Source organism: Saccopteryx bilineata, chromosome 10 (assembly GCF_036850765.1).
Source record: "Saccopteryx bilineata isolate mSacBil1 chromosome 10, mSacBil1_pri_phased_curated, whole genome shotgun sequence".
In the NCBI taxonomy this organism is placed as follows: Eukaryota; Metazoa; Chordata; class Mammalia; order Chiroptera; family Emballonuridae; genus Saccopteryx; species Saccopteryx bilineata.
In genome coordinates this window covers 15,466,254-15,493,852 of record NC_089499.1, presented here as the reverse complement: position 1 = coordinate 15,493,852, position 27,599 = coordinate 15,466,254, and the positions used below count along the sequence as shown (strand labels likewise).

The window sequence follows — 27,599 nt, the reverse complement described above, 5'->3', positions numbered from 1 at the left end:
TCATTAACTTACTCTCATAACTTACTCTCTGATAATTAAGTCATTTCCCATTTTCCCAACATTACTTACAAAGCTGCAGTATCTTTGTAGCTAAATCTTTGGAAACATATTTAATTATTTTAAGACTCAGTTCTGAAATTGAAATTACTGTATCAAAGAATTACCCACATGTTTAAAGCTTTGGATGTATGTTCCCAAATTAACCTGAAAACAATCATACCATTTTCTGACACCACATCCAATTACTTATAATCACCTTTTTATTATTTTTCATCTTTGCATATTTGATAGATATCTTGCTATTTTTATTTTCAGTTCTTCAATTACTAATTAAATCTGTCATTCATTTAAATGCTTAACTTTCAATTCTATTACTTTTATAAGCCATCAATTTATATTATGGCCCATATATTTTTGGCTTATTTATCTTTTCTTTTTCACTTGAAAGAAATGCTCATTAATCTCATATAATTCAGTATAATACCCTTAATTTTGCAAGGCAAACATTTCCCCAATTTATCTGACTTTTTCATTTTTGTACTAGTGAGTATTTTTTATTTTATAAAATTTACCAACCTTTTGGTATATTATTTTCTCTTAATGAAATTTTACTTAGAAAGATCTCTGCACAAGAATAAATAAACTGGTTTTATATTATATTTTCTTCAGTTAATATACTAGTTTCAACTTTTATATAAATTTCTTAACCCAGCCAAACTTTTGTCCAGAATATACTATGAATTAACTAGTGTTTTCCCCAAATAATTTGCCAGGTGGCTCACCAATATCTGTTAAATAATTCCTCTTTTCACTGATTTGAAAGTCACTCTTATCAAACATTAAATTATTAAAGATACTTAGGTATATTTTTAGGTATCTCATTTATGGTTATTTTGTTTATCCAGCACCGGTAGCTCCCTGGTTTAATTATTATCATGGTTTACAATAGATTATTTTTCAAAACCATTTTGCTATTCTCAAGCACTTACTCTTAAACATTAATTTTAGAATCATTTTGTGAAGTCCCCACCCAAATCTCATTGAGATTTCAGCTAGAATTCTTGTATATTTGCAGAACTATTTGGAGAAAATTGGCATCCCTTCAATGCCTTTTTTTTTTCTTATTTAATAATAGCATGCTGAGTATTAATAATATCAGGCATCTTTGTCTTCTTTCCAACTTAAATAAAAATTCATTCAACAAATATTCATGAGGTACCTCCTCTGTTCCAGGTTTGCTATAAGCACTTGGGCTGCATCAGTGAAAAAAACAGGCAAATATCTTTGCCCTTGTAGAGTCGACATTTTAGTTGGAGAGACAATGGATGGTTGGATGGTTGGATGGATGGATGAACGGACAAATGGACGGATGGATGGAAGGATGGACAGATGGACAGACGGATGGAGGGACAGATGGAGTTTTCCAACGTTGTAGGTGATATGGAAAAAACAACGTTAAGCAGAGTGAGAAAGATCAGAAGTCCCATGGCAAGAGACAGGTTGCTGTATCCCATGAGATGGTCAGCGTAAGATCCGATCTGAGCAAGACTTGAAGGTGAGACAACTCTAAGAGCATCCAAGTAAAGGAAAGAACTAGAGCAAAGCTTAAGGCAGGAGCAGGCTAAGTTTAAGAGCCAGCCAGGTAGCCAGCATGGGATGCAGCAGAATTCATAAAGAGCAAAGAGGAAAGGAGGGCAGAGATCTTGTGCAACTCTGTTGACCATCAAGGACTTTGGCTTTTATTCCATAAAGTAACTAACCTAATTGTATAATATTTGCAAAGGGTCACTCTGGCTGCTAGGTGAAGAACAAACTTTCCTGGAATGGGAGCAAAGATTGAAGCAGAAAAGAAAGTTAGCAAGTTATTGTTACAGTCATTCAGGTAAGAGATCAAGATACAGCAGGAAGAATGGACAATGGTCCAGATTCATGATATATTTTGAAGGAAGTGCCCAGCGGGATTTTCTGCACATGGGCTGCCTGGGGAAAAACAAGAAACAGGGATGCTTCCCAGGTTTCTGGCGCAAGTAACTGGAAAAATCACGTTGCCATCAACTGAGATGGGGAAACTGTAGGTTGGGTAGCTTCGTTCCTATGAAACCTTTTATGAGCTGAAGTGGCATAAATCAAAGAGTATCACACGCTTGCCAAAAGTTCGCTTTGTGCTGCTTCGCTTTTAAGAAATACTACATTAGTCTGGTCACGGAATTTTTTGTAAAAGCGAAAATCCTCTTCGGATTCCTGTATTTATGTCAGTGTTCATGCTTCAACAGCAGAGTTTAAAAGATGCGATAGAAACCGCGTGGTCTGCAAAACCTAAAATATTTACTCTCTCACCCTTCATGGAGCTTTTCTGGCTCCTAGTATAACTCTTGAGAAGGAAAAAAAACAAACAAAACAAAAACAAAAGGAACTTCCAAAATGTTGTCCAAGCTTGGCACTGCTGAAGGGTTTTCTTCAGGGAAGATCCTCCATTCTGCTGCCAAAATCTCCACATTCTTGGAATATAGGTGTTTTTCAAAGCAGGAATTGGGAGGTGTCTGTTCTTTCTCCTGGTAATTATGTCTTCGCTTGATCAGCCTGCAAACTACATTTTGAAAAGACTATACTAGACGATGAGCAATTGCTCAGATGTTGTGGTGGGGGTCACACTGACGGTGTGCTCAGCAGGGGAGAAGTGAGCAGCAGAGAGCAAGGACAGGAGAGTCATCCTGTCCCCTCTCCCTCCGGAGGGGTAAGCTCCAGAGAAGTCTAAGCTCCATGGTTCTCTGTAGCCCTCAGCCTCTTTTTTCTCCCCCCATTTCCTTAAAATCAGAGGGGTAAATGAGGGCAAGGGAGGGACCCACCATATAAGTGGAACTGACATTCACATCTGACTGCTTCTCCACAACGCTGGCCCAAGCTTCCCAAATCCTAGTCTCATCAGAACCCTGAAGTTTGATATCTCAGTGGCCCATTTTTCTATAGCATGAATGAGAGTTCATACCCATTCATTTTTGTCTTGCTTTTTTCCTTTTTTTAAATATTCTCTCCTCACTCTCAAACCTATCCCAGTGTGGCTTTTGATGCAGAATTCTGGAGGACAGCTTCAGAAGAAGGCCTCCCCTAGCACAGTAGACAGGTTTCCAGAGAGCTGAGGGGTCAGCGGTGTGCACACTGATGATTCACACTGGCTTTCACACAGTTCTCATTTTTTTGTGTGTGTGTGTGACAGAGACAGAGAGAGAAACAGAGAGAGGGACAGATAGGGACAGACAGACAGGGAGGGAGAGAGATGAGAAGCATCAGTTCTTCATTGTGGCTCCTTAGTCTCCTTAGTTGTTCATTGATTGCTTTCTTATTTGTGCCTTGACCTGGGGGCTACAGCAGAGCAAGTGAACCCTTGCTCAAGCCAGCGACCTTGGGGTCAAGCCAGCAACCATGGGGTCATGTCTCTGATCCCACACTCAAGCCAGCAGCCTCGGGGTCTCGAACCTGGGTCCTCTGCCATCCCAGGCTGACAATCTATCTACTGTGCCACCGCCTGGTCAGGCAACACAGTTCTCATTCTCTTCATTTGGGTAAGACTCTTACAACTTATCAATTTGGTCTGCCTCAGGTTGTTAGAGGCCCTTAAAGAGTTAACTTATTCATACATAAGTAAAATTATTATATGATATATTATATATAAATATTTCAATATTACTTAAATAAAACATTGATGTCATTGATAAATATAAATCTCATTTATAAAAGAACAATGGAGTGAATTATTGTATAAGTTAAATATTTCTTTAATATTTGATACCATGTTTGAGTTCAAAAGGAATTTGAAATAAACCTTTGCAAAACAAGGATCTACTTACTCGTTTGTGAATTGGGTGCCAAGGGAGGGAGTTGGATGTGGGACACACAGGAGGGGAGGTTCCCTACCGTGCAACCAAACAGCGCCGCGATTGGCCCATCATGAAAGCTGGAACGCCCACTAGTGGGTGGTACGGACCAGGTCTACCAGCACTGCAAAAGTGGGCGGTTTTTATAAAAAGTTTGACGACCCCTGCAAGGAATCTGGAAATCCTGCCCTCAGGGCAAGTCACTGTTCGGATATGCAGATAACACACTTTGCAGCCTTAGCAATACTGATCTCTGCATGGGGAGTTGCGCTTACCAGAGAAAGGGCCCCTCGGCTTCCCCATTTTGTGCTCATGACACCCTTTCTCAGATGGGGAGACTGAGGCTCAGAAATCGAGTGCCCTGTCCAATGTCTCAGAGCTAAGGACTAACACCTAAACCTTTAGATGGCTTGAGCCCAACTTCCGCTCTTCCATAGTGTCTTTATAGATCGTATATGCAAGTACAAACATACCCACATTTATGTAAGAACACACATAGCCAGATATGAGCATGCAGCTGGAACACAATGTGTGCACGGAAGTTTTGTCTGTCCTGCTTCTGCACTAGTGTTCTTCTCCTCGTGCTTCTCCCACCCGGCTCCACTCTTCTTTGTAAACGAATCAAGCAAGATGAGAACACTGTTTTTATTAAAGGTATTTATGACATCGATATTTTCAAAACAAAAAAAAAAAAAAAGTCCCTGAATGAGTGCATGTCAAAACTAGAAAGAGCAGTGTACCCTTATATCAGCTAATGCATTTACAACCTTGACTCCTAATGCGTTATTGATTGTGTGAATAATCACCAGCTTAGAGAGAGCTTGGCAGTCAAGTCTGCCATGGGAAGGACTCTGCTTCCCACACTTTCCTTCTGCAGGATTTCAAAAGCCTGCACTGGGCTCCAGAGCAGTGGAGCCTGCAATCCGACATCTGGCATTTACTCCGGTATTCCTCAACGCTGCGCTTCTCCTACTGTTTATTGACTAGTCACCCAGCTGTTGGCTTTCTACAACGGAAGACGAGAGAGCATTCAGCTCTCGCCCCTCCCACACCCCCTTGCTTGTTTCCTTCTCCCTTGCTCTCACCTTTTTTTTTTTTTTTTGCATTTTTCTGAAGCTGGAAACAGGGAGAGACAGTCAGACAGACTCCCCCATGCGCCCGACCGGGATCCACCCGGCACGCCCACCAGGGGGCGACGCTCTGCCCATCCTGGGCGTCGCCATGTTGCGACCAGAGCCACTCTAGCGCCTGGGGCAGAGGCCACAGAGCCATCCCCAGCGCCCGGGCCATCTTTGCTCCAATGGAGCCTTGGCTGCGGGAGGGGAAGAGAGAGACAGAGAGGAAGGCGCGGCGGAGGGGTGGAGAAGCAAATGGGCGCTTCTCCTATGTGCCCTGGCCGGGAATCGAACCTGGGTCCTCCGCACGCTAGGCCGACGCTCTACCGCTGAGCCAACCGGCCAGGGCCTGCTCTCACCTTTCAAAGAAAGTTATATCCCAGTCTTTGCTCTCTTGTGCTCGTCGTCTAAGTAGTTTCATCACAATTTTGTGTCAACTAGATAGTTAATTTATATGTTATTAGGATTATTGCAAACTTCGGATTCAAGCATTTGACTATGATTATATTTCTTTCCTTATACAGGCTTTATTTCCTCAGAGTAGAAATTACCCTTTCATTTTCTTGACTTCTATGCACCTATATTTTTTTAAATGTTCCCCTATATCTATCAAATGTCATATCTATTATATCCAAACCCCAAAAGCATAAACTCTGAAGTTATATTTTTTTTTCCCCAAGTCTACTATCTTACTTCATTTTGCAGCACCTGTCTAGGGCTATTGCAGAGTTTTTATTTGGACATATTATTTACTTCTCTGTGTCAGTCCTTAGGTCCTGCACTCAGTCTGACAATTTCCTCTTCCTTGATTTGTTCCCTCACCTTTCTAAGGCACATCCTTCTTTAGTTTTCTAAGAAAGGGTAGGTGGAAAGTTAATATTCTGAATCCTTGAAGTTCTGAATAGGTATTTATTCTGTTTTTATACTTGCTGATAATTTGGCTGGATATAAAATTCTAAGGTCAAAAATGATTTCCTCTCATAATTTTGAAATTCCATAGATTTTGAAGGTCCATGGTCTTCTAGTCTCCAAGTTGCGATTGTGGAATTCAATCTTCTTCTTTTCTGCTAAACTTATGATCAGTCCTCCAGTTGCTCTCTGGCTTCCAAATATACGTTGAGCTTTCTTCTACTCTTGCTGCCCTCCTCGGTAACCTTGTTATTTGGGATTTATATCATTTTTTAAATTCTTGGACTCTTTATTTAGTGAGGTTTTTGGTATGAATATGTGTTGAAAACCCTGTGGCCAGACCCTGGCCGGTTGGCTCAGCAGTAGAGCGTCGGCCTGGTGTGCGGGGGACCTGGGTTCGATTCCTGGCCAGGGAACATAGAAGAAGCGCCCATCTGCTTCTCCACCCCCCCTCCTTCCTCTCTGTCTCTCTCTTCCCCTCCTGCAGCCAAGGCTCCATTGGAGCAAAGATGGCCCAGGTTCTGGGGATGGCTCCTTGGCCTCTACCCCAGGCACTAGAGTGGCTCTGGTTGTGGCAGAGCGACCCCCCAGAGGGGCAGAGCATCGCCCCCTGGTGGGCAGAGCGTTGCCCCTGGTGGGCGTGCCGGGTGGATCCCGGTCGAGCGCATGCGGGAGTCTGTCTGACTGTCTCTCCCCGTTTCCAGCTTCAGAAAAATACAAAAAAAAAAAAAAAGAAGAAGAAAAAAAGAAAACCCTGTGGCCAGTCTATTATGTTTGCTCAAAGTCCAGCGATACCTTTATATTTCTAAGTATTTCAACCTATACAATCCCCTTTGCATATATTTTGACACTATAACTATTAGAAACCCTGAGAGTAGGCAGTGCTATTTCCATCTGATGAAACACAGCTGAGGTTCTAGGAAATGTTAGTACTTTTCTTCTATTTTTTTAAGTAGTTCTCTTAAGTTTAAAAAGCCAGCATGAGACAGATTTGAATTTAAATTCATGTTTTTCTCACTCTGCTGAGGCATCAGGGTCATGTTCAGTGTTGTCTCAGTGATGGAGGTCACTATTATTGGAATAGTCCGTGTCAGACCATCACTTTCCCATATCTTGCTGTAGTAAACTAACACCGCTGCTCTGATGTGAGCCATTCCTTTCAACTGGTCTCTGAGCCACAGCATACAAGCTTTCTTCTTCAATCATTCTTATTATTCCAGCGTCGAGATTGGAACACCTAAAGCCAAATAACTGCTGATGGTCTGACTCGTACAAGACAGTAGCTTGCACTAGAACAGACATGGGAGACTGCAGTTATGGTGCTCAGGCCCGAAGGAAAACCGCCTTTAATATATAATGGTGCTATTTCAGAGTTCGGCACCCAATAAAATAACTTCGCCCTCTGAAGCTTTCACTTGCATTTTCACAAAGGGCACCAATAGCATTTCTTGATTCAAAAACAAACAAAAAAATAAGCGATTGCTTTCAAAGGACAGTCTTCTAAAGGCATTCCCAACTTTTAGCTAAGTTGTTCTTCTCAAAAAAAATATTGGCTTTCCAACTAGCATTTATGTGCAAACACACATACCCAGAAATTTAGGGTGTGTTTATGCATCCCTTTGGCTCTCTGTGGTTATAGCAGCAGACACGCTTTGTTTTGAATGAATCCTTCCTGAAAGGAATGTTCAGGTATAACCTCCTAAAGGGCTCCTAGGTCCTCACCCAGTGAAAAGTTTGCCTGTTGTTTTTTTCAGCTGAATATCAGGGTTTTGTACTCTGTTATGTTATCATCTTTCTTATTTTAAGATTTTTAAAGATTTATTTATTTATTTATTTAGTTTAGAAAGAGGAGAGAGAGAGAGAGGGAGAATGGGGGGAGGAGCAAGAATTATCAACTCCCATATGTCCCTTGACCAGGCAAGCCCAGGGTTTCGAACCAGCGACCTCAGAGTTCCAGGTCGATGCTTTTATCCACTGCGCCACCACAGGTCAAGCATGTTATTATCTTTTATCCCTAAGTACACCTTCATGGAGGTTAAGCAACCCAAATAAAGGGAGAAAAATGTTTGGGTCAAGCAGTGAAAGATGAAACTAGGAAGGACCTTCTCTGACCTGGTGCCAAACCTTTTCCTGCTTGGACCCTCGGGCTGCTTATCTGTAAAACAAAATCAAATAGGTGAGCAGTCTTCATGTTCTCTTCCAGCTCTTGAATGTCATCGCTAAACCATCAATGAATCAACTGCAATTTATTATCTAAATCAGGCGCCCCTGTTTTAATACATGTGTGACTGTGAAGGGCTTGTGTAGTTATTTATTGAATACATTGGCCACCATACTCAGAGCGGGCTGTGCCATGACAAATGAACTCCACCTCATTGCATTCATAACCCAGAGGAAAAGGCAGACAAAAACAAACTCTTGAATAAGTAATTGTGATTTAAGAAATACTGTGACACCGTGCTGGGAGGAACAATAATAGGAAAAAGATAATTTAGACAGTGGAAGGGGACTGTTTCCAGGAAAGCTTCATTGAAGAAATGGCAAATAACTCAAAAGGATGAGGAGTGGTGAGACCAGTGAAGAATGATAGAAACAGCATTCCGAGCATACAGGGCAGCATGTGCAAAGACCCTGAGGCATTAAAGAACTTGTACTTTACAGGAGCCTGAAGGAGATCATGGGGTTATAGAAAAAGTGAACAAGAGGGGTTGGCCCAAGGTAAAGTGAGAAGTGGGCGCTCACCAAATCATACAAAGTCTCACCACCATGGGGAACATTTTATATAACTTCAGAAAGGCAAGGCAAACCTACTGAAAGATGATTAAACAAGAGACGGAAGTGATGAATACATTTTTCAAAGATTACTCTGGTTACACTACCCAGATTGTAGGAAGACAGAAACACATAAAAGCCAGTTAGTTCAATTGAGAATGAGTCCAGTCAAGAGATAACGATGGTATAGATGAGGAGGCAATGGTGAAGAAGACGGTGGCTTGTACATATCATGAGATATCATTTTGCATCTGTAGTCAGCTGTGGTACACAGTGGAATATCTGTTCCCCCTTCAATGGTCATTTTTCTGAGTGTTTACCCAATGACTCAGAGTCGATGATAGGAATTCCGGGGAAAGTGTGCACAGTTTCGGGACTCACGCTATCAGCAGAACATACAGAAGAGCAGAAACAGGTGACCTGTTTAAAGAGCAGAGAAAGTGAAATTGGCTAGCTTGAATCGAGAGAACAGTGAACAGGGAGGCAGCCAAGACTCTCCGAAGTAACGAGTAGGAAAGACGTGGGGGGAATCTAACTCGGGCGCCTTCAGGAGGAAGTGTGGGAGGAGGTAAAAAGAATCTACCGTAATATTTTGCCCCTTTTGAAAGGTTCATGCAAAAGCCACAGACAAGAAGAATTGCCTGGGTTATGGAAGTACTCCCTTTCCCAGTGATGTCATCGTCGTCACCTGCAAAGCATAGGCTGTATCCTAACCAAGCTCATGTCCATGTCTGACAGGAACGAACGCTAAGCACGGGCTGCGCTGCAAAGCCTGCAAGATGAGCATTCACCACAAGTGCATGGAGGGCCTGGCACCCCAGCGGTGCATGGGCAAGCTGGTAAGGGTGTGTGCCAGGAGCGAGCCCAGAACCCCCTGCACAGGCACTTGCCTGCCCCATTCAAACTCCATTCAAACTCCCTCCCTGCAGCCCCCTTGAGAACTGGACACCAGGGAGGCAGCCTCAGCGTCCCTGGCCTGCCAACATGGCTTCCTGGTTGGCAAATGGATAGGGCAGAGGAGGAGCTTTGTCAGTCTAAGAGATGAATGCTCCACATGGAAAAAGGACTCAGGGTCCATAATAGGGTGACTGGCTTGTCTCAGAGTGGGACTTTCTCAGTTTTAGCTTTGGAAGCCCCCACAGCCTGGGACTGTCCAGGTTTTAAAAGTTAAGCACCCCAGGAAGCATGCTCCGGCCTCAGGCAAACTAAGGAAGTTGGTCACTCTGGTACTTAATTGGCTGACAGTCCAACAGATGCCATGCACGGCATAGAGAATAACCACCCTTCCGAAAGTGAAGAGAGTGATAAAAATCTACAACATTGTAATAGAATCGTGGTGGCCAAACCAAAGGAGGTTGGGTAACCCCGGCCCGATCTGGACTGATTATACATCTCAGGAGTGTGGGCTTCATTAGGTAGTGTGGTGCCACACATAGTTAAAACTAGGGTGGCCACAGAATGGTATAAGGCAGTGGTCCCCAACCCCCAGGCCACAGACCAGTACCAGTCCTTGGGCCATTTGGTACCCGTCCTCAGAGAAAGAATAAATAACTTACATTATTTCCATTTTATTTATATTTAAGTCTGAACGATGTTTTATTTTTAAAAAATGACCAGATTCCCTCTGTTACATCCATCTAAGACTCACTCGTGACGCTTGTCTCATAAGTTCAACAATTATATAAATATTTAAAAATACCACAGTTTTTACGCCGGTCGCATAATTTTATTTTGTGCATTTATCCATCCCACCCTAAAGGCCGGTCCGTGAAAATATTTTCTGACATTAAATCGGTCCATGGCCCAAAAAAGGTTGGGGACCACTGGTATAAGGAACCAAGAATTCCTTTCCTAGACATATATAGGGTGCGACAGCTGTCTTAAAAAATAATAATAAAAATTTAGACCTGTCACACAAAAGAGCGCTTCTGTTGTATTCTGTGACTCCAGAGGAAAAGACCTACGAGCAGTAGGTTCCAAGGCCTAACACTCAGAATACAGTCACCAAAGGCCTGCCTCCAGGGCTAGGGAGAGCTCCCCCCACTCACCCTCCATTACCGGCAATGTCCAAACAAAGGAAGACGCGGTTGCCAGGAACATCGGAGAGGGCTGTGGAATTCCTGTCTTAGTGGCTGAGCCACTAAGTTTTCTTTCACACTGGGTTATAGTAAGTCACAGTTCTTGAGAGATCATCAACTTACTCTGATTGACAATGTCCTCTTCTCTAAAACGCTACCTCACCTGTTTCCTTCCTTCTGCTTCCGTGGTGATACCCACAAGCCAAGGCAAAGACCACGGATGAGACATCAGAAAAACAATGGAATCTAGAACACAGAGCACGTGGTTCAGGGGAGATAGAGCTCATCAGACAACATGCAAAGGCTTTTAGGCCGACCTCTGAGGTCTGCTTTCCCATTCCCAGGCCTTTTATGATTTTAACAAACCACAATAATAAGTCATAGTGAAATAAGGCCAATGGGTCCATTTGCATTCTGGGAGATGAGGAGCGCAGACAAGAGGGAGGCCGCACTGGGCTGCGGAGAGGGGAGAGGCAGGACGGGACAGGGCAGGGCTGGGGCTTGCTCTCTGGATGGTGTGTGGCTTGCTTGTTGCTGCCTTCCAGGGTTAAAGTACAGGACAAGTCAGCGTCTTCAAGGGAAACAAGGAGGGACCCCTCGAAAAACCAACTAGTTTGATTTTTAAAGTTCTTACGCGGTGTTCTCCATCTCCTCAGTAACATTAAACCTTTCTCTTTCTCATTCTCCCTCCAGCCAAAGGGGTTTCGGCGTTACTACAGCTCCCCCTTGCTCATTCATGAACAATTTGGGTGTATTAAGGAAGTTATGCCCATTGGTGAGTCGGGACATTGATGGGCGGAGCTGGGTTTTGAGTGGTAATGTCAGCTATTAATGACAGCTGTTCTCCTGGGGCTGCAAAACCCATGGGTTGTGTTTGTGCATTTGTCTGATGGCTGATGGTTATGATCGTCTGTGTATTGTGCTGGAAGGGAAACATAAATTGGACCAAATTCAGCAGGAATATTCATCCTCTCCCCAAAGAAGCTCAAACAACACCCCAGTCCCAGAGGCTGCTAATACGCTACCCCGCCCACCAGCAGCTCCATGGAGTGCAAAGAGCAGAGGGTGTGGCATCCCATAGACCTGGTTCAAAGCCCAGCTTCCCCGCTGACCAATGTGTGTCTGAACAAGCTACCCAACCTGTCAAACCCTATAGAATGAGGACAGTATGGCTGCTTTCCCTAAACGTTGTAATATATATAGATAGATATAGTATAGACTAATGCTCTGCAGGAATTCAGTGACCATCAGTTATTCTTTAATAAGGACAAAAAAAAATGTCTTATATTTACAGATATTTCTGGCTAGAATTTATTCTTTAACCATATCTTTCTGTGTACTTCCATTTGTTTCTCTCTTAAAATCTCTAGCTTGATGTTGGCCTTTTGGTGAGGGGGGCAAGTTTTGAACTAAAGATTTATAAATGACAATGTTTTGCGTTAGAATTTATGCAGCCGGGGAATGTCAAATTCTTTCAAAAACACTTGCTTCCTCCCACACACTTTGTGCCTCAAAGCTTCATCCCCGGGAGAGCCAAGCCTCCAATGGAGGAAGTAGAGCCGGTCTGTGGGAGGAAACTAGAAACCAGAGTCCTGGAGATGAGTACCGAGAGAGGAAGACCGACCCGCCAGGAAGCATTTGGGAGCAGAGGGTGCTGGGTGCAGCAGAGGGACCTGCAAACGGGCACATGTTTTGAGGGCACATATGTGAGGAAAGCTAGGACCCCCAAAGCCCCATGATCTTAGGTGTTAGTGCAGACCCTGCATCTCAGGTGCATGTGTTAGGTGATGCATGATGCAACCCGGGTGCATGAGCTAGGTGGTTGGCTGCATTCCTGACTGAGAGCTTTCTCTTCCATTGCAGCCTGTGGCAATAAGGTGGACCCTGTCTACGAGACCCTCCGCTTCGGCACCTCCCTGGCTCAGAGGACAAAGAAGAGCAGCTCCGGCAGTGGCTCTGATTCACCTCCCAGAACCTCTGTAATTGTCCTCTTCCTCCCTCATCCGCCATGGTGCTCTTGGGCAGGGTGGGGCTCAGGCGCTGGGGTGTGAGGCTTCCACCTAAATGCATCATGAGGGCGGGTCTGTTGAGAGTCAGGCTACCTCCCTCGGGAAACCCAAAGGACTTCGGGCCACGAAAGGTTAACTTTCTCCTGACAACACTCAGGAAGCATATAACTTTCCTCCTTCGAGATTTCGCTCTTGGCTTCACGCTCCTGGGCTTCCTCTTTGGTGTACTCCCTCTCCATCACCCTCCCACCAATGTTAGATAGATAACATGTCAGTCAGCACCAAAATGTTTGACTCAAACAACGGGCAGAAGTAGGGAGTCCCAGCTGTACCCAGTCCTCCCTCTTGCTACATCCCAGTTAAACAATACAACCACTCTCACATTTTCTCAGTCCTTTATCTCTATGGCAAGGTATACCCTTGATTTCACACAAAACTCCCCTTCCCCGAGGCACGTGACTCGTGACTTAGTGGGGCTTCTCTCCGTGGGGCACTTACCCTACCCAAGCACCTCTCCTATGTTTTCCCTGATCTAAAATGAGTGCTTTGTGCCTCTCTGTGACCTGATGTCATCATCTTGCCTCTAGATGTCCCAGCCAGAATTTCTATAAATGCCCCAAGCTGCCACACAGCTCTACAGCTCATGCTGAGAGCCACCATCTCTTCTGCAAAGAGACAAGGATCTTCCAATTCACATTTCCAATTAGGATAACTTGTACCCAGTTATCGGTTCCATTGTTACAGCCTCTGCTAGACTGGGGACTTCTATGCAAAACACAGATAAGACTTCAAATGGTCTGTCCCACAGGGTCCTCCCAACATGCAGTGATTAGGGTGGGTTTTGGGAGAAGGGTGGGCAGACCCCTGGGAGGGGTTCTCAGGGTCTGAGTTGAATGAAGCAGATCCCTCACTGGGGGTAGATCAATCTTCAAAATAAGAGATTGTAATGTGTGGTAGGTACGCAGGTCAAGTGGGTGAGTAGGCGCAGGTTTATAGGTCCTCTGGCCAATGACATATGGGTATCTTAGAAGCCATCTTTAAATTTACAGAAAGCCCTGTTCTTCATACATCCCACTAACTTCTTTTTTCTTTTCTTTTTTTGTAAAGGGGGGGGACAGACAAACAGGAAAAGAGAGAGATGAGAAGCATCAATTCTTCATTACGACATCTTAGTTGTTCATTGATTGTTTCTCATATGTGCCTTGACAGGGTAGGGGGGTGGGGGGATGTTTTCAGCTGAGCCAGTGACCCCTTGCTCAAGCCAATGACTTTAGTCTTCAAGCCAGTGACCTTGGGCTCAAGCCAGCAACCTTGGGCTTCAAGCCAGTGACCTTTGGGCTCAAGCCAGCGACCATGGCGTCATGTCTATGATCCCATGCTAAGCTGGTGACCCTACACTCAAGCTGGTGAGCCTGAGATCAAGCCAGATGAGTCTGAACTCATTCCGGTGACTTTGAGGTTTTGAACCTACATCCTCAGCATTCAAGGCCAACACTCTATCCATTGTGGCCACTGCCTGGTCAAGCCACCCCACTAACTTCTAAGAGGGAGGAACCAGAAATGATTCTTTCTCTTTTTCCTTGCTGAACATAAAATTGACATCAACTAGTTCTTTAGCAAAAATGAATGAAATGCTTACAATTACTAGCAATGTAGGGAACACAAAAGTGTTCTGGTCAAGATGGTGGCATAGGTAAATGTGGTACTCAGAATCTCCCACGACCACTTCAAAATTATAGTTGTAGTACAGAACAACCATCATGAAGAACTGCCTGACATACAACTGAACAGAAGTACAAAACTAAGGTTATAAACAATAAGCCAGGTAGAAACTGGTAGGAAAGGTAGAGACGAAAAGGGCAGGTTCCACACCCACGTATGACTGTTAAAAGTCAGGAGGCATATCTCAGATACAGAGGTCCCACCTGAGGAGTGAGGGGTCCCAGCCCCACTGCAGGGCTGGAAAGAGAAGTCCCCATAATTTATGGCTGCGACAACTAGCAGGATTGTGGCTGAATGAGACAGAGGGCTGAAGGAGCCCCAGGTGTTCTTCTTAAAGGGCCCCTGCTCTCAGCTCCAGCACTGGGGCAGCAGCTTGAAAGGCAGTGGGGCCATCCGGGGAGGAACTGAATGTCTGACATCAGCATGAGAGCTGGGGGGACAGCTTTCTCCCAGGCAGAAGTGCTGGCAGAGGCCAGTGTTCCTCCAATGAGCCCTCCCCACACAGAGCTGGCAGACAGGCACCTTACTGAGTCTCCATCAACATGGCTAACTCTGTTTGCCCCACCCTGGTGATTCCCTGAGACCCCGCCCCACCCAACTGCTGGCCCACCCAAGTCAGTTCCTGGCTTTTCTATATAAACAGCCTGTCTTGGCACAGGCTTTGGACCTTCCTAAAATCTCTCAAACAAGCAGCATCTGGCCTCAGAGTGCCCTGTACCTCTCACTAAGCACTAGTGACAGCTGGCCTCGGCTCACAGATTATCCTCTCCCACGCACCTCCAAGCTCAGCACACAAGTACCAGCCATCTGCAAACCACCTTGTAGCTCATGCAGGTTGACCCTGGGCAGGACAGAGGTGGCCGCTGACCTTGGCCTGCACCTTCAAGGAGGTCCCAGAGCCAGCACACCTGGTAGACAGCTTCAGACCATGCCACGCACCACCCAACCACCTCCACAAGCAACACACTCAAAAAGGTGGCAGACTCAGCAGGCACCGGAGTCCCACTGATGTACACCTGCTCTGTGGGGTCGGCCCCTACACGGCTGATTCTCCGCAGTCGTCGCAGCCAGTCCCTGCAGGTGAGCTGCCTGGGGGTAAACCCCTGCTTGTGAGGGGCCAGCGGCAATCAAGGTTCAACTACAACAAGAGGGTGCACGCAGCCCACATGGAGGGGGTACACCCGGTTAGAGTGCCCAGCTTGGGTGATAGAGGAGGCTAAGCCACCGGGCCATATAGAATACCTACTATGTAAGGCTACTCTAACAATTCAGGAGATGTAGCAGCTCTACCTAATACTATATAGAAACAAACACAGAGGGGCTGCCGAAATGGAGAGGGAGAGGGTATGTCCTGAATTAAAGAACAGAACTCCAGAAGAAGAGCTAAACAAAACGGAGACAAGGAATCTACCAGAGGCAGAGCTCAAACCACTGGTTATAAGGATGTTCAGTGAACTTGGGGAAGAGTAGAGGAACTTACTGAGAACTTCAACAAAGAGATAGGAAACATAAAAATGGAAATAGAAAACATAAAAAAGAGCCAGTCAGAAATGAATACGTTACCGAGAATCAACAGTAGGATATATGAAGCAGAGGATCAAATTAGAGATTTGGAAAATAGGGAAGGAGAAAACACAAATCAGAACAGTAGAAAGATAAAAGAATCCAAAAAATAAGGATAGTATAAGGAGGCTCGGAAACAACTTCAAGCCCACCAACATTCACATCATGCGGTTACCAGGATGAGGAGAGAGAGAGCAAGGAATTGAAAACCTAAGTGTAAAAACAACGTTGGAAAACTTCCCTGACCTGGTGGAGAAAATAGACACACAAGTTCAGGAAGAATAGAAAATCCCAGACAAGATTAACCCAAAAAGACTCACACCAAGACACATCATAATTAAAATCCCAAAGGTTAAAGACAAAGAGAGAATCTTAAAAGCAGCAAGAGAAAAGCAGTTAGTTACCTACAAGGGAGCTCCCTAAGACTGTCAGCTGATTTTCAAACAGAAACATCTCAGGCCAGAAGGGAGTGGCATGAGATCTTCGAAGTGATGAAAAGCAAGGACCTACAACCAAGATGACTCTACCCAGCGAAGCTATCATTTAGGATAGCAGGACAGATAAAGTCTTCCCAGACAAGAAAAAGCTAAAGGAGTTCATCACCACCAAACCAGTATTACAAGAAATGTTGAAAGGTCTTCTTTAAGAGGAAGAAGAAAAGCCTGACCTGTGGTGGCGCAGTGGATAAGGCATCGACCTGGAATGCTGAAATCTCTGGTTTGAGGCCTCAGGCTTGCCTGGTCAATGCACATAAGCAACTACTACGAGTTGATGTTTCCTGTTCCTCCCTCTCTGCCTTTTCTCTCTCTCTCTCTCTCCTATCTCTAAAATCAATATATAAAATATTTTTTAAAAAGAAGTAAGGCCTGGCCTGTGGCGGCTCAGTGAATAGAGCATCAACCTGGAATGCTGAGGTTGCTAGTTTGAAACCCAGGGCTTGCCTGGTCAAGGTACATAAGGGAGTTGATGCTTCCTGCTCCTCCCACCCTTCTCTCTCTCCTTCTCTCTCTCTTCTCTAAAATAAATACATTTTTAAAGTCTTTAAAAAAAGAAGAAGAGGAAGTAAAACAGCCTGACCAGACAATGGCACAGTGAATACAGCATCGTACTGGGACACAGAGAATCCAGATTCGAATCCCCAAGGTTGCCAGCTTGATTGTGGGGTTGCTGGCTTAAATGTGGGATCATAGTTATGACCCCATGGTTGCAGGCTTGAGCCCAAAGGTTGCTGGCTTGAAGCCCAAGGTCGCTGGCTTGAGCAAGGGGTCACTTGCTCTGCTATAGCCCCAGGGTCAAGGCACATATGAGAAAGCAATCAATGAACAACGAAGGTGCTGCAACTATGACTTGATGCTTTTCATCTCTCTCCCTTCTTGTCTGTCTGTCTCTATCTGTCCCTCTCTCTGTCTCTGTCACACACAAAAAAAAAAAAAACCAGAAAAGATAAAAATATGAATAATATAATGGTAAAAAATACATACCTATCAACAATTATTTTAAATGCAAATGATTTAAGTACTCCAATCAAAATACATATGGAAGCTGAATGGATAACAAAACAAGACCCTTACATATGCTATCTTCAAGAGACTCACTTCAGATTGAAAGACACACACAGACTGAAAGTCAAGGGATGAAAAAAGATATTTCATTAAAATGGAAACAAAAAGAAACTGGAGTAGCAATACTTGTATCAGACAAAATAGACTTTGAAGCAAAGGCTATCTAACAAGAGACAAAGAAGATCCCAGCAATAGCACTTCTGGTATTTATCCAAAGAAACCCAAAACACTAAGTTAAAAAGACATATACATCCATATGTTCATTACAGCATTATTTACAACAGCCAAGATATGGAAGCAACCTAAGTGTCCATCAATAGATGAAAAGATAAAGAAGAAATGGTGCATGTATACAATGGAATATGACTCAGTCATAAAAAATAATGAGATCTTGCCATCTGCAACGACATGGACGACCCTAGAGAGTATTGTGCTGAGGGAAATAAGTCAGACAAAGGATGACAAATGCCATGTGATTTTACTTAGGTGTGGAATCTAAAAACCAAAATAAACGAACAAGCAGAACAGAAACTGACTCATAGATACAGAGAACATTTTGATGGGTGCCACCTGGGAGAGGGGTTGGGGGGCAGGGTGGATGAAAAAGGTAATGGTATTAAAAAGAAAAATTGATGGTTACAGAGTAGTCACAAGGATGTAAGGTACAGAGTAGGGAATATAGTCAATCTATATAAATAAAAATGTAAATGTTCATTTGTTCAATATCTTAAATCTCCAAAAGTTCTTCACCGATTGCTTTGAAATTTTGACACAACATTGAATTCAAATACGTGCTCTTCTTTATATATGTACTGTTATATAGATATAGATGTCACACCTGTGACAGGTAAAAACATGCTTTTTTGAAAAACAGCGCCATCTGTTGGATGTAAAAGTAACACATGCTATACTAAATATTTTACGATTCCATTTCAATGTTTCCAATTTACAATCATTTACGTGCAGCCAGACTTGAGGATGCACAGTTGCGAGCATAATGATCGCATTCTGCAGCTTCAGATCTGCTTTGTTCTCAACAGAATGAACGTGACAGGCTGAGAGTGGCTGAAAGATGTCAATGAGAAACAGCAGATCAGCATGAAACACGACTCTGTTCTCAGCAATCATGCAATTACAGTCGCCTTGCATTCCGGAACAACCCAGCTGAAGATTATAGTTTGAGCCGGCATGTTCTCATTGGCACTATGACTAAAGTGTGTCCTTATTGCAAGGCTCTGAAATTTAATGGAGAAATGAAAGAAATGTGTTGCACCACTGGAAAAATTAAACTGCATCAACTTGGAGAACCGCCAGAGCCATTAAAAATTTTGCTTGCCAGATATACTGCCAAATCAAAGCATTTCCTATCTAACATCAGGAAATAGAACTCATGCTTCCAAATTATGTCGTTTGCCGCAGAAATCGTAACAGCTCAATTCCTGCCAACTTTCAAAGTGAAAGGACAAATTTATCATAAAGCCGGCTCCCTGCTTCCGTTCCCAGATGGTCAACATAAATTCTTACAAATGTATTTCATCAGTGATGGCAATGATGAATTGAATGCACACTGCGGAATTTCTACCAGCATAAAAAGGTCCATCGTTTCCCAACTGCAAGAGCTTCTTCACGAAAAAAAAAACCCAAAACAATTTAGTGCATTTGTTCAAAACAGCAATTGACATTATGCTATCTGATACACACAAGATTGTTATTCATGCTGACAAAATGGCTGCTGGAGAACAGGTGCGAAGATTCAACGCTCCAACTATAGATGAAGTGGCAATTGTTATAGTTGGAGATCAATTCCAACCTAGAGATATTGTTCTTCATTGGAAAAACAATCAATTGACAAAAGTTGCAGAAACTCATTGATGCTACAATGCCCTGCAATTTCCAATCATTTTTTGGGATGGTGCCAATGGATATCACTTCAATGTTAAGGCGATAAATCTAGTCAGTGGCAAAGAAACAAATATGAAATGAATCACAAAGAACTATTATTCATACCGATTAATGATTTGAGAGAATTAAAACAATCACATTTTGAAATGCCGTCAATTGTTTCACCAATACATCAGAGATATGTATGCAAAAATTGAAACAGAACGTTTGATATTCATCTGTTTGAATCAGACCAAGCTTCCCTCTGAAGAATACGTTCATTTGCGAGATGCAGTTGTAAATGATGGTAATACAACTAATGTTGGAAGACTATTTTGCCATCTTCATATACAAGCAGTGCACATCATATGCATAAGTATGCTTAAGATGCAATTGTGTATGTTTGTCACTATGAGTGTCCTGAATGTGATTGTATGTCATCACATCCACATGCAATCCAACTTGGGACAATATACAACAGCTCTTACTTCCTGGCCAATTGCCGGTGAATAGGCATGACATCACAGCACATGTTTTCAGACAGAAGTTGAAATCACTGATGGATTTCATGGTAAAATATGAAGTGTTTGAGTCTGTGTGCTGTAAAAAATTAATGAGCAACATCGTAGAAGCAACAATCTTGACAGGACCTTTCAAAGGTGAAGATGTCCTCATTCCTCACATTCCTATGATTCCAACAGATATGCCATTTCAATTTAAGAGATTGGCATTCCCAATTTGATTGGTGTTTGCAATCACCATCAACAAAGCTCAGGGCCAATCTTTAAAATTGTGCGCTTTAGATCTAGACACGGATTGCTTCTCACATGGACAATTATATGTTGCGTGTTCTAGACTCAGCAAGCCAGACAATCTCTATATCTGCACAGACAATGGAACAACAAAAAATATTGTATACCCACAAGCATTGTGAAATTAAACATATTAGAAATGTGCACTTTCTCTTTTCTTTCTTTTCCATTTAACCAGACTGAGCCACAGCAATGCGTGGCCGGGTACAGCTAGTAATATTACAATAACTACATATGGCGTCACCCTGATAACTAGATCACTCAGTAAATGATATAAATTCTAATTACTGGCTTATACACCTGAAACTAATATAATATTGTATGTCAACCGTAATGAAAAATAATAAATTAAAGGAAGTAGTCAAACAAAAAAAATGGAAGACATGACTCTATACCCTCAGAAATCACAACTTATTTCTGCAGATCAAACTGATAGAGAAAAAAGCTGATGATAGTGGTTTATTTAGCATTTTTAAATACAGGTTTCTATGTCTTTCCTGTCTTTATTAGCAATAAGAACGTAACATGTATGTGGTAAGGATATTATAATAACAATGTCGTGTAAGTTCTGAAGGATTTCATTGCAAAGATGGAAGATGTTTAGCTTTAGTAGCCATTGCCTCAAAACAGTGAAAATATAGTTTGTGACATTTTAAGATACATAATCCTGATGAACTCCCTAGGGCAGCTATAAATCAAATCGGCAGTCCCAATGATAATGTTAATTAGTTTACTGAAGGGAGGCTAGCAATGGTGCTAAATGTAATGAAAACAGACAAGGGTATATATGGATAGAATTTATATTAGATACAAATGCATTATGGCTGTGTGGGTTGGATAATAATAATAACAGTATAAGTTAAGTTCCTAGCACAGGGCCTGCCATAATTGACACTCAGTGAGTGGAAGTTGCTATTTTATTTCATTAGGCATTTAGGCTTTAGCTGGGTTTTCTCCGAACTGGAGTTATTCACTGAAACAAGGAAGGTTGTAATCCATTCTTGTCCTCTGAGAAGAGCCACCTTTAACAATTGTCCGTTCTCAGTTCCGTAGGAAACCCTTGCATCACTCAAGGGTTCCGCTTTATTCTGCTCAGCCTGCCTGCCCTGTCGTGTCCTCCAGTTGCTCCTTTGTTGGGGTGTCCCCAGGGATCTGCTTTGGCTTGGTCCTCATGATCTCCATGCTCTTCCTGGTTACCTTTTTCACACTCCGCTTGCCCAACCATCCATCTCTAAGCTGAAGCGTCCCTTAGATATTTGCCATGTTAACCTCTTTTCCAAATGCCAGGCTAGTCTGTAGAGACCTCTCAGAATCAGCACGTCCAAACTAAACTCATACTCTCTTGGTGACTAGGCTCTATACTTCAGAACTCAGAGACGCGTACCAAATGGGTCCTTTTTATTACCAATGCCCGAGGTTTGAACCTCATTATCTCACACCCAGACTATCACAAAGGTACTCTCTTCCTTTACAGTTTACTCTTAGCAATACCTCCAGCTTTATCATCTTTTAAAGAAAAACTTCATGCAGTTAAGCACTCTATGGACTCTTTTATGCCCCAACTGTTCAGCAAGGCAAATGAGGACTGTCACTACCTTAAAGATCCTCCTTCCTCTGAACTCAACAAGCTTCATAACACCTGCATACCTTAGCCCCCAGCTTGAAATTCTTTAATACCCAGCTTGGTTTTTACACAAATTGTGAAGAGTTCTTGGACTCCCCAAGCATGGTGAATTGCTCCTCCCACAAGCCTTCAAAACCTTCTTTCTTATAGAATACAGGTCATCGTGTTGTAATTATCTGCTTTTGCATTCCCTTCCCGAATTCATGCTGAGCCTCTACACATCAGAGCCCACAGCTCCAGGGACAGTGCACCGCGTTCTGGATAGCCAGACCCTCTCAGGTCACTAAGCTTGCCCACACTGTGTCTCTGCCACTGTGCAGTCATCACCTCTCTTCCTGGTCTGGGCTGGGCACCCCTTCCCCGGGTTCACATAGCATATGAACCCTTCCTTGGGTTCATAATAATTTACACCAGGGGTCCCCAAACTAGGGCCTGCAGGCTGCATGTGGCCCCTGAGGCCATTTATCTGGCCCCCGCCGCACTTCTGGAAGGGGCACCTCTTTCATTGGTGGTCAGTGAGAGGAGCATAGGATGCGCCACAAAGCGCAGCATCACTCACGTACAGTACTACTTCCGGTGATACGGGACGCACGCGTCACGGCTCCGGAAGCGCGTCATATCACTTGTTACGGCTAGCAGTGACAAATATGGAACCGGACATTGACCATCTCATTAGCCAAAAGCAGGCTCATAGTTCCCATTGAAATACAGGTCAGTTTATTGATTTAAATTTACTTGTTCTTTATTTTAAATATTGTATTTGTTCCTGTTTTATTTTTTTACTTTAAAATAAGATATGTGCAGTGTGCATAGGGATTTGTTCATAGTTTTTTTTTATAGTCCGGCCCTCCAACGGTCTGAGGGACAGTGAACTGGCCCCCTGTGTAAAAAGTTTGGGGACCTCTCATTTACACACTGCTTGGAAACTTTCACTTTTTGGTTTCATTTTTCTGTCTCTTTTCTGCAGTCCCATCCTCAACTAAACTAAGCTGCTTAAAGGCAAGGTCTCTGTTCACTTCTTATTTCCATCAAACTTTGGTCAGTACCAGAATTCACTGAAGAAGGCCAAGGCCATGTCCTGCTTCAACGAACCTGGGCCTGTGTGTGCTTTACTAGGTCTCCAGGGGATTCTGACACCCTCTGAGTTTGAGAACCACTGACCTCTACAGTCCCAGTCTGTTGCAGAATCTCACTAAGTATGTGGTGAATGAATGAATCAATCAATAAATAAATGAACACCCTCCTTAGTCAAACTCTCTGAACTTCTAAGACGAACCTAAAGCCAGCAGTGAGTTCATTCAGTGTTCCTCAATGTGTGGTCCCTGCAGCATTGCCCGGGAACTTGTTAGAAAGACAAATATTTTTCCTCTGAGATCTACAGGATCAGAAAATCTGAGGATGGATGGAACCCAATAATCTGTGTTTTAACAAACCCTCCAGGTGATTCTGATGCACATTAACATTTAAGAATCATTGGATTAAATAAAAGACTTACACTTATTTCTCAGAAACCAGCCCCTGCCAGCCTCTCCTTTTCCTTTTTCCTATTCTCTCGTGCCTGCTCCCACGTGTTCTCCCTCCCTCTCTGTGGGACCAGCTCTTGCATCACACATTCACCCATCCACCCTGGACCTGAAGTCTAGAGGTTAAACAACGCTAACCACATCCCTAACACCCCACACCACGTTACATCCCCTTCCTCAGGAGAGTGCGGTGGATCATTGCTGCCAACAAGTCACCTCCCTCAAAGCCACACAGCGCTGGCTCTCACCCTGCAATCACCCCCTCCTTGCAAGTCACGACTTTTTGTAGCTACCACCCAGCAATCCAAAAGAAAAGCACAGACAGCACTGGTCAGAGCAGGGAGACCTCTATCCACCCTGACCTGCATCCTGAAAGGGCCCTTTCTCACATCTCTGGTATGACCCTCTATGTCCTCATCCCACGCCCAGCTAACACATCCCCCATGCTTGCCCGAGGCCACCACTGATGGAAATCAAATGGAAAGCCAGTCCCCCGGGGAGGTGACTGAGGACAAGAGGCTTCCCCAGAGATGGCCTGACATGTCCACATCACCCCAGGTGCTGCGCCTGTGGGGGCTCTCCCGAACTGATGAGGACGAGACAGCCTCAGAAATGCTCACAGCAGGCAATGAGCATTTATTTCCATCTCCACGAGTTCGGCTCGTGCTAAGAAGCAGCAAGGCCATCAGAGAGACAATTTGTTCCAGTCTACTTTCGTGTCTAAAAGAGCTTCGTTTCTAGCCAGGTCTGAACCCTCCAGACCGTCTTCAGGAGCAAAAAGCAGAGTTTCCTGAATGTCAACAAGGTGTCCACTTGTCACAGTCCACTTAACGCTTCCTGGCTCTGGTTCCATCAGTAAAGATCTCTTGGAATTGCGCTCTGTGACAGCAATGCTCTAAGACCTGCGGGGAGACGAAGGCAAATCAAATTGCGCTTAAATATCTGTCACTTCTCTCTTTCCCCCGGAGCTCAACTTGCCTCACGGAAGAAAGCAGAAACAATTGATTGGTACTTTAAAATGATGTTGCTTCCTTTCTGCAGGGGCAAATGATAATGAATTTCAGCCCCTTGCCATCCTTGCTGTATTAAGTCCTGAACGTTTCTCCCGTAGCAAAGTCTGGCCCCACGGGCTGACTTCCTTCCAGGGCTCCAGAGGCACTTTGCTTGATGTTGTCTCTACATTGTGGAGAAGTCACTGCCTGGCTGTTTGTAAATCGCTTTGTTTCTTTTAATGGTCTTTCGCGTGCTGACTATAAAAGGCTTGATGGCTTTGGGAAGGGCTGTGGAAACCAAATTCAGAAAACTTCCTGAAGGTTAAACAGGCTAGTTTATGACTAATCTTCAATTTCATAAGATTAAATTAACATACTAATAGCAATTTTTGTTCAGAAATCGTGAGTTTCAAAGGAGCCGGATGCAAATGACTCAGAAACCCTGTGACAGTTATTGTTCTTCTTATTTCTGATGTATCATGAAAGTATGAATGGCTGGAAAAAAAAAATCTTCAAGTTTAAATTTTTGCAATAAAAATGAATCTCAGAGAGTAGTCCTAAAGTGCTCTAGAGCTGACTGGGAAAGGTAGGAAGGGAAACTTGTTCTTCTCTGATAAGATATAAACAAAATGTTTTTAAAATGTGAAGCGCCTTTGAGGGCCCCTAAATTTCTCTTTTATAGAGCCAGGCAGATAGAAGTGAGGGCGTCTGGCTCTTTGAAAGAAGCAATCTGAAATCAATGATGTGCTAGTAAACATTTAACCACCAGCTGGGGCTGGACTCGAATGTGTAGTGTTTGCCAGTTTCCATTGTGTAAATACTCCTCCCGTGACCGATTTCAAGCTACCAACAGCGAAGCTTCTGAAGCCTCTCACCAGCCCTGTGAATCACTCAACGCATCGCTGGATGAAGCACCGTGCTTAGGAGCGTGAGGTCTGGGGTTTGAACTTCAGACCCACCACCTATCAACTGTGGGACCTCAAGTAGCATTATTACTTCTCTCTAGGCTTCTCATTTTTATCTGAAAAATCGCTCTAGCATAGGGTTATTGTGAAGAATAAACGAGATGGTGTATACAAAGAACTTACATGAGAGATGATCGAAAACCATTACCATGTAGATAGAGTGCTATTATTGTTGTTCTTGTTCTGTAAACTACATGGAAGGCTGACTACGACTTCTCTTATTTTAAAAAAGGGGCAAAATAAATATTACAAAAACAACTGATTTTTGCAGCAATGGAAACAGCATTTAATCATACCTAAGTAATGCATCCCTCAATCGCTCATCTTAGTCTCTATGATTAATATTTGAAACTCACCTAGAGAAAGAGTGTCAGTTCTCTTGAAATTTTTAATTGACAGGGTATGGGCAGGAATTCTGATTTCTTGCTGTTGACTCTTCCTGGGGAGAAGCCTCACTGTGACCTTTTAGACGTGTCATCCAACAGTCATTGAGTGCCTATCATGTGCTAAGCCCTGAGCCTGCCAAAAACACCTAAGAACAGGGGAAACAGTGCCCAGGAGGCAAAGCACAGCCTCTCTAAAGTTAGTCAAACAGAGAAGACAGCAGTGATTGAATTCTTAACACACCTTCATGAGAATTCTGCCCCCGCTGTTCTACTGACATGGAAATCTGTTCAGTTGCCCCCCTGACATGCCCATGGCTCATTCCGTGCTGTTCTCTCTTTTCTCCAAGACTTCAGATCTCGTGGAGGTTCCTGAGGAAGCCGATGGGCCAGGAGGCGGGTATGACCTACGGAAGCGTAGCAACAGCGGTGAGTGACGGGCTGGGAAACCAATCAGGCCCCAGCACAAGTTGCAGATCATATTAGCCCGAGTCAGGGGGCAGGGGAAGTAGATTCCCAGTGACCTCGCTTTCTCAGTGAGCTCTGGAGTTCAATCTGGGCGATTGTTCAACCTTCTGGAGAGAAACTGGGCGTTGGTCGTCACTGGTGACTTTCAGGGATTTGACTACCATGTTCCTGAGTTCTGTCTCTTGAGTGCTCCTGCCTTATAGACTTGACTATAATGGGATTCAGGGGTCACTTCCAGACTTTTTGTTAAGGCATCGTGTCCCCCACTCACCTACGTAAGATCAGCAAAGCCAAAGAGAAGCTAGTCCACCCCCACCCCCCACTCACCTACATAAGATCAGCAAAGCCTCAGAAAAGCTAGTCCGTGTTCCACCTGAAGTACCTCAAACCAGGTGGGTGGTGGCACCAAGTGGGTGGTGGCATCAAAGGCGGGAGTCAGGGACTCACCCTTGGCTCCTCCTCAGCTGAGATAACAAAGTCTCTGGTATGTGCAACCTAGCCAAACATTCTTTATTAACATCATTAGATTTTCTAATAGCTTAAGTCCTGTTACACTAATTTCTAAAATAGTTATTAAATGCTAACTGCATTCTATTGCTTGCTAACATTAAGAAAGAAGTGCCTCTTAAAGCAGAGCTTAAGGAAACATAACCAGCCTCGTATGAGTGTATCTTGCTGAGCTTTTCTCATGGGAACAACTAATTAATCTCCACTCGTTTATTCAAAAAAAATTTTATGAAGCATTTACTGTCACCAGCAAAGGTACATAGGTTCCTAAACGCTATCCTTAAATCACTCATAATCCAGCAAGACTGCACGTCCTGACTTGTGTCATTTACTTGGGCTGAGTGCATCCTCAGAGCAGAGATCACCCCTTCCGACTCTCACGCCTGCCTGGGAAGCGGGAGGCTGTGCCCTTTGGGCAGGGTTTCCCCTTGACTGTGCGCCCTGCCTTTTCCAGACGGGACACAGTATCCCGTAGCCGCTTTGTCAGCAGCTAGCTCAGTCTTACTCTCACTTCCTCAGTTCTAGGGATTTATGCATGTCCCTTAGCCGGTCAGGACGGTGACTGGAGCCCCACAAGGCAGCACGCGCTTAGCTTCCCCCATGGCTCTCCCTGAAATCCGGTTCAGCACGGCCCCCTTGCCAATCCTGCACACATCTGCTAAAGCACGCTGCGAGGGTAAGGATTCTTTTGCATCATGGAGGGAAACTGCACTTTAGGTGAATGCAAACACACACTGAGCATTTAGGTGTGCCTTTAGAGAGGCAAATTAAAGACTTCCCATGACCAGGGGACCCTCACAACTGGCAGTAACATGGCAGGACCATTGCAGCCTTGCAGGTCC

The 27,599-nt window shown here is 43.9% G+C and overlaps 1 protein-coding gene across 2 annotated transcripts in view; it reads left to right on the top strand.

The window, feature by feature from the left end:
• STAC (SH3 and cysteine rich domain) overlaps nucleotides 1-27,599 on the top strand; it is a 137,885-nt gene that overhangs the window by 70,382 nt on the left and 39,904 nt on the right. For both annotated transcript variants that reach the window (XM_066245401.1, XM_066245400.1), the window contains exons 3-6: nucleotides 9,407-9,507; nucleotides 11,440-11,521; nucleotides 12,610-12,725; nucleotides 26,133-26,211. In XM_066245401.1, the coding sequence (XP_066101498.1) occupies nucleotides 9,407-9,507; nucleotides 11,440-11,521; nucleotides 12,610-12,725; nucleotides 26,133-26,211 (378 nt within the window). The remainder of the gene's footprint in view (nucleotides 1-9,406; nucleotides 9,508-11,439; nucleotides 11,522-12,609; nucleotides 12,726-26,132; nucleotides 26,212-27,599) is intronic.